This window comes from Chenopodium quinoa, unplaced genomic scaffold (genome assembly GCF_001683475.1).
Source record: "Chenopodium quinoa cultivar QQ74 unplaced genomic scaffold, ASM168347v1, whole genome shotgun sequence".
Taxonomy (NCBI): domain Eukaryota; kingdom Viridiplantae; phylum Streptophyta; class Magnoliopsida; order Caryophyllales; family Amaranthaceae; genus Chenopodium; species Chenopodium quinoa.
Genome location: NW_018745080.1, coordinates 2,125,890 through 2,133,621, shown reverse-complemented (window position 1 = coordinate 2,133,621; position 7,732 = coordinate 2,125,890). Strand labels below are relative to the sequence as shown.

Sequence of the window (7,732 nt, the reverse complement as noted above, 5' to 3'; positions counted from 1 at the left end):
GTGTTGCAGGAAAAACCACCAGGCTGGCGCTTTATGTTTCAGAGTAAAACGCCAACCTGGTTAGCATTTTTACCTTGGCCTAATTTTTTAAGAAAATTTCAGTCAAGGTTAAACACCAACCAGGATGGCGTTTTTCCCTGCACTGAATTTTTTTTTTTAAAAAAAAAGGCTAGGGTAAAAACGCCACCCTGGATGACATTTTACCCTGAAGTTTAGTTTGGTAAATAGTTTTACCACGCGTCTACTTTAGAAAATTGTTTCCATTAAAAGCTCACTTTGTCAATTTTTTCGAGTAATTTAAAAGATTATCTTTTAGCTTTTTTTAAATATTCGAGTAATTTAGAAGATTCGCTTAACGGCTTAAGGGTCCGAGTTCATAGTAAATCGAGGCTCAAGGGCATCATATCGTGCTTCTCTTCACGCTTCCTCCTTCATCTTTCCTCATTCCCCCAAATTGATTCGTGTCATATTCCAACCTTTCCAAAAATTCAACTCAGTCACTCACCAGGTAAATAACGCTGTTTTTTTGCATTGCTTAAACTCGTTCGAATTCAAATTTTCAAATAGATTGACACGCCATTATTTCTAGCTCTTTAATTCATACAAGTATGTGCTTGTAAGTTTTCTCAAATTTCAAATTGTAGACTCAGTAAATTGACTGTATAATTTGGACCAATTTTCAGTATATTTGGTATTATCAAGCAATAGCGTCAGTATGTTGTAAGCTTTGATTGATTGATTGCTAATTTTTCTTTGTGTTAGGTAATTATTGATGGGTTTAGCACTATTATGCAAGATTAGGAAAAGGGTAATCACTAATTAGTATTAATTATTTGCTTTATGATGATGAAATTATGGAGGATTTCTTATGGAATCAGATATTTAGTTTGAAGTTATTCAATTGGGTCTTCAAAGTAAAGGGCTTATTTATTGGAAGTTTATGATTGATACTGTATTGTTTATCGTGGAGGTTATATAGTAGCATAACCATTTACTAGAATCCGTGATTTATGAAGAATTTGCTGTCGGTTGAGTGAAAATAAGAATACAAGTACAAAGTTTGATATTCATCACATTGGGTTAAGGGATGTGGACGAGTTGTAATGACTTGTGTCTGGTGGTTTGGTTTCAAACTTTCAATTTACACGCTTTGAAGCTCGACGATTTCCCTCTTGGAACTTACTTAAATTTGAGTTGGACATGGGAAGGTTTCGAGGTTATTGTTCGTTGAGATTGAAGCTGTGGTAGAATAGTTGGCTTTATTTGTTGGCCATGTTCATGTATAGCAATACATGTAATGATATAATGGAGCTGTGTAGCTAGAAGTTAATAAGTCTTACAAGTGACAACTAGTTTGGATGTTGGGGAAGGGGGGAGTGCAGGAAGGAGAAAACTTCTGTTCTGATTAGGAAACATTCTTCCCTTATGTTCCATTCCCAAAATTCCACCCATTTAAAGAAGCAAACTTCGAGAGATTGGTGTTGTATAACAAGAATTGGAGAAGAAACAAAGATCTGAGTGAATTCAATAGTTTGTGAACCAGGTTAATTGCTACATATATTAATTTGGAGAAGTAAGGTGCAAGGTACATGCCCCAATGTCACCAAAAGAAGAAATCAAGTATCCCTTTTTCTCAATCCTTGCAACGGCCTCCCTCTCTGACCCTCTCTTCTCCCTGTCTCTGGCTTTCCACCATCTTGAAGAGTGAGGAGACAGAGGACACTGCAGCAATACAAACAATAGCTGCTCCCCGTCTTCCTCGTACTATTCTCTGCCTTTAAACTTTCTCATCTTCTCCAATTTCCCAAGCACGTCTAAGTTTACCATAGGTTTCTCAATCTTCAAGTATTAGGTTTTCCTTTTTTGGCATTTTCTGCTGCTGTACCAATTGTCTGCTTCAAGAATGAGTCTCATGCTGATATTAGCAACTCTGGTTGTTTTGCTGTTGAATTAACATTGTGATGATCTGCGGTTGTTTTCGCGACCAATTTCATGGTAGGGATAATTTTAGGTTTGTGTGGCGTGATTGTATGATAGTTGTTAAGGTTCTTGTGGTTTCATTTGCTCTTATTGAGCCCATGTGATGACTGATGATAAGTGGCAATGCATTGAGCCCATAAGACAAGAAGTAGCAAGTGAGCAAATTTGCAATGATATACATGGGCAACAAGGGAATTTTGTAAGGAGATCTCTACAATTTGGGCAACATCATGGCTTATTGGCTTAGGAAGTTATTTTAAATAATTTTAAATGAATAAGACATAACTTAGAAAATATACAGGTTGTTTCCTTTTACCGGAGTTTGTTTACTAATATTATTAGGTTTTAGTCTTATATATGTTATATATCATTGACTCACTGTAAATAATGGAGAAAACCCAAAAAAAGACAAGATAAGAGTGTGGGGAACATTGGTCCATTAGTGGTATCAAAGGCGATCTTGAGAGTCTTGTAAGTCACTGTCATATTGACTTAAGTGATTAACTTAGATTGATAGATCTCCAAGCCTTGTAAATCATGTCTTACACATTATTTGAAGTCCTGGTGTAGCTTGGTGGATTTTCTCACCGGTTCTTGTGTTTCCGTGTAAAATCTTCTCGTGTCCCTTATTGTTGAACTTGTTATGTCCTGTCTGTAATTTCTGCATTCTTGTACTTGTTGATTGCACAATTTATAAACCCAATTACTTACAATTACTTTTAGGATTAATTCTTTGAGAGCTAAACATAGTGATTAGACCATTAGTTGCTTCCCATTAATTAGAACACAGAACATGTCCCTTAATCTGCTATATGCCTTATGTGCTTTTTGATTGAGTTTTGTTGGCTGGTGGTAAAAGATTTTTTTTTTTTTTTTTTTTTTTTTTTTTTTTTTTTTTTTTTTCTTTCCTCCAATTCACGTGCTCTTGCATTTGTCTGGTTTCAAGGAACAAAAAGAACAGGATGTGGGATACTGTAATGTCATATTCATTATAATGTTTAGTTTTAACTATCATGACATCTACAGATACTTGTCAATTGTGGTGATGGATCGGTCAGAAATGGTAGAGACGACGTCTTGTCAGAATCCTATTAACAAAGATAGCGGTGTGGAAATCACGTGCTTTTCAGATGTACTAGATGAGACACCTGTTCATTTTCAGATAATGCGCTTCAATAAACAGGTAGTTGGATTTGTTTTGCTGTAATGCTGTGCTTTATTGGTTTATTATTACTACGTATTAAGTTTTACTGTCTCTTTACTAATACTACAAGTCACTTACAATACATTGACTTTGAGGACTCGACAGTAAGTTTGGCCTGGTCTTGCTTAGTGTTCATGAGTTCCAAGCCATAAGAGTCAGGGTTTTTCATCTAAGTGGTAACTTTGGAGGGTGCCTCATATCAGTCATATGAGGCTTAGGTGTAGGTTATCCTTATGTTTGTCAGGGACTCAAGGCTCTGTACTGTGATCACATTTATAGAGAGATGGCTGTATAACCTAAGCCAATCTTCCTGACTCCCGAGGCATCCAAAAACACAACTTTAGATGGCCAGTCAATCTTAGTACATCCTTTCTTCGTGACTAAAAGGGTTTTTGTTGCCACAACTGCTTTAAATTTTTTTGTGGCTTTCATCTCCGTGTTTTAAGGTTTGTGTTGAGTGTTGAGACCTACATTTTTTCTAGTATGTAAATTCAAACAATATGCATTTTTGACACTGCTTGCCAATAAAAACCATATTTGGGCTATGGCATGGCTGTTTGGTATACGTACTTTCATGTGTTTGATTAACCATGCTGATATAAATATCTGCAAACCCTGTTAAGCGTACTCCAGATTTGAAATACTGTTTGCCTTACTAAATACTTTATGGTTTATTTAGATTTATGCATGGATTGGCTGCAGCTCTGCTAAACTCGGGCATCTTCATGCTGCTGGCCCGACACGACCTGTAAGCAACAAACATTGAGTTAAAATCTATGATTCTTCTATTTTTTTTTTTTTGTTTCTCTATAGAGTGTATATGTATAAACATCACCAAGAACTCTTGTTACAAATTTTGATACTGCAAGCTTGCTTAAATGGTAGTCTTTGTATGAGGAGCCTTCTTGTTCTTGTTTATCACCTTTATATTTTTCATCATAACCTTGTTGTCTTTGTTGCCATCTGAATTTCAATATGGTATGCAGAACAATACCGTGAGCGTGACTTCAATACTTGGGGGAACTTCTGATAATACTGGTGTTGGCATTGCTCGTCGGTTAGGTATTCTGCTCTTTTCCCTCTGATTTTGTTTTTTTTATGGCATTTTGTTAATCTATAAATAAATGAGTCTCTCTGACCCTGGTAATATGATGGATTGTAGTGCTTCGGACTGGGTTGAATATTATATTGGCTTGCAATCTCCCAAAGAGTAACCCATTGCTAGAGGTTTCCTGCGCTTCATTTAAATTTCAATTTATAACCACCTCATTTATGTTGATGAAGTTATATCGCATGATGTAATATTTCATTTTAATGGTTTCATCTAAAAAGAAAATTTTAACTTGTAGATTGGTGCTGAGAAGAAGCTGCTAGAGAAGTTAACGAGTCTCGGATACACAAAACCAAGATCGAATAATCTTCCTCAATGATAAAAAGATGGGTCTGCATTTCTAGAGACCTCCTCTTAGATGAATATTTAGTGTGTTGAAGTGTTCTATGGTTATTAACATTGCAACGTTTTGAGGATGCCGCGGTTGCAGATGGATGAAGCTACTGTGACTCTGTGAGGATGCTAACTTGATCGATATAACAAACACTAATTGATTAGTTGATGCTGCTTGGATTTACTTGGTGCTCCTGTGAGATTTGTAATTGATTTGGATTTTTTTAATTATAGAAAGAGATTGAACTGAATACAAAGTTGCTGTCAATGGTCAGACAATATGACTATTATCAATCTACTGAATATTGTATGAATACCGAATTCGTCCAATTTAAGTGTACATCTACCATGATTTGGTTATATGCCCTTGCTCATTAGGATTGCACAGAAATTGTCAGGTTAGTGGAAATGGTCATGGATGTAGTGTAATTGATCAAAGAGGATGATTTTGGTAACTAAGTGAACTTTGCATTATGCAAACATTCGGAAAATAATATTGACATATTGATTTAATAAAAACAAAAAAAAAATTGATTAATATATCTGCATGAAAGCATATTTGGTTGTTATTAAAAAAAACTGTTTTGCAAGAAAGTTGATTTTCTCACTTTCCTTTTTCTGGTTTGTTGAAGGGTATAGTTGATTTCGGTAGGCTAAACCTGGAAAATATATTCTTGTGTACGGTAAAAATGCCACAATTTCCTCTCTATCCCGATTCTTCTTCGTCTCAGAGTCTCCTCCCTTCCAATCTTCCATTTCTTTGCCTCCATTCCCCTTTTTATTTCTCTTAACTTATTACGACATTTACATCAATAGAGTTAACAAAGAAAATGGAGTCTGATTAATACATAATTTCTGTCAGAGAACAGAATTCAGTTCAAAGTGTTTTCCTTTGGAAAAAACACAACCCAGATAAATACCAGTAATGACTAATGATGCACTGTACTACATAGTACACTACAAAGCAGGAGTATAACAGAAGATGTAAACAGATAAAACTAGAAAGAACATGTCTATTTTCAGCTTTCAATTTTTTCTCAGAAGGAACAAAATGCTGTAAACAAACATAAATACATCAACCCCCCAAACCAGGGGGAAAGCCCTAGATTACAAATTCACTACAAAGATACAACATAAATAACTGTGATTATGTGAGTTAGTTCTACAAAGTACAAACTATTGATACATCTAAATTTAATCTACACTACCAGATTAAAAAACACCAACAATAAAACCAGCTTTCAACTTCAAAATTCTTCACTTCTCCCCCATCAATCCATCCCACCTTTAGAGGTGCTAATTTTCGCATTTTCGCAATCCTTATTCCCTTGGAAAATTTCATCTATTTCCACCCAATCCTCTAAAATAATTCATATAGAATCATTAGCCATCATCCTACATTGTCTGACCACCCAAATTCAACAACTAATCCCAACCACCACAATCCTACACAGGCAATGGATTCTTCCGGGGGCGCCCGCGCTTCTTGGCTGACTGAGTGCCCATCCCTGGTGGCACAGTCGGAAACCCTGCTGATACATTATTGTTATTACCCAAACCAGCAGAGGCACTGCCATCTGATATATCAATACCGCCAACAGGCACATTCATATTCATAGCTGCCCCGCCTCCTTGAGGCGCGGCAGCAGCTGCCACGGGCGTTGTAAACATGCCCGCAGGCATCCAATTCGGAAAACCCGAATTCGGATTATTGCTACTATTATTATTCCCATTATTATTAGCATTCACATTGTTAATGCCATCTTGATTAGACCCAACCTTCTTCTTCCCCTTAGTGGTAGTCTCGAGCGAGAACCCTAAGGGGAAGAACCCCCAACAGCAATAATACGCCTCTTTTCCGGGCACCATTGGCGGGAGTGAATTTATTACCGTGGCATGATAAGCTCGCTCGCAATTCTGGCATCGAAGACAGCAGTCTTCGTAAGCCCTCGGATATTCATACAGAACATAACAATACGGGCAGGCTGTCCAAAAATTGGTCGTCCTGCCCGTTGCTCCCCCACCCCGTCCCGCGCCCACGGTACTGCCTCGGGGGGTTTGTTTCTTCCCCGAGGCAGTATGCGGGGCGGCAGTTGGCGGCGATGGATCGGATGAATTGAATCCCGGTTCATCGCCGCCCCCTGCGACCCCTCCGCGCGGGCTCCTCCGGACGGGCAATTTATCCTTCTCGGCCCCGTGCCGGGGGAGCTCGACCTTCTCGTAAACGTTGAGCTCATGGTCGTAAAGCCCCCGCCTGGAATGATCCGAAAGAAGAGCCCACGCATCCGCGACGAGCTTAAATGCAGAGTCCGCAAGAGGGTAACGGTTCTTGTCGGGGTGGAGGATGAGAGCGAGACGGCGATAATTCTTCTTGAGAAGATCAGGGTCGGATGAAAGAGATTGACGATTGATTTGAAGGATGCCATACCAATCGTAGTGACGGTTGTTAACGACTCGATGTTCCGACGCAAGTAATACATCGGTAATAGCCAAGATCTGGTCGGATCCTTCGAGAAGCGGTTCGGTTTCTTGAGCAAGAAGGGCGAATTCTCGTGAGCCGGTTAGATCTCGGGTCTGAAGGAGCTTCTCAGCTATACCAAGAAGACGCTCTGCTTCTGCCCTATTCGGGTTCGGGTTCAGATTTGGATTTGGAATGGTGGTTGTGGTGGTTGGTGTGGTGGTGGGGTCGTCATGGTGGTGGTGTTGATGGAGGTCCATCTTTTTTGAAGAGGAGAGAGAAAATGAATTAAATGAAAAATGGAAAATAATTTAGGATATAATTCAGAGTAATTTTTATTACAACAGTAGTGGTGAAGCTGTTTTTATAAAGTGAATTGGGAGTGTAAAAGAAATTAGAAATGGTATTTCCTCCTTTTCGTAATAATCACAATTCTTTTCTTTTATGATCGTTTTATAATACTAGTAGTTGCAATTCTTCCTTATTTGATATGGGTCTACTATTATTTTACTGTATTAATTATTTTTCCTATTAACTCCACTTTCACAAATAGTATTCATTTCATATTAAATGCAATGAATTATTGATTTGACATAAAGTTTGGATACAAAATATCTAATCGTTGCAAATAATATGAAACGGAGGT

At 37.9% G+C, this 7,732-nt stretch overlaps 2 protein-coding genes across 2 annotated transcripts; one reads left to right on the top strand and one right to left on the bottom strand.

The window, feature by feature from the left end:
* The first annotated feature begins 349 nt into the window (after positions 1-349).
* On the top strand, positions 350-4,990 carry LOC110709749 (proteasome assembly chaperone 4-like). The gene is made up of 6 exons (XM_021887978.1): positions 350-508; positions 3,007-3,163; positions 3,864-3,932; positions 4,171-4,246; positions 4,347-4,411; positions 4,534-4,990. The coding sequence occupies exons 2-6, from the start codon at positions 3,026-3,028 to the stop codon at positions 4,612-4,614; spliced, it is 429 nt and encodes a 142-aa protein (XP_021743670.1). The 5' UTR covers positions 350-508; positions 3,007-3,025; the 3' UTR covers positions 4,615-4,990.
* A 623-nt stretch (positions 4,991-5,613) lies between these two features.
* On the bottom strand, positions 5,614-7,434 carry LOC110709748. The gene has a single exon (XM_021887977.1). It carries the CDS (start codon positions 7,344-7,346, stop codon positions 6,075-6,077), a length of 1,272 nt encoding a protein of 423 aa, XP_021743669.1. The 5' UTR covers positions 7,347-7,434; the 3' UTR covers positions 5,614-6,074.
* Positions 7,435-7,732: the final 298 nt, after the last annotated feature.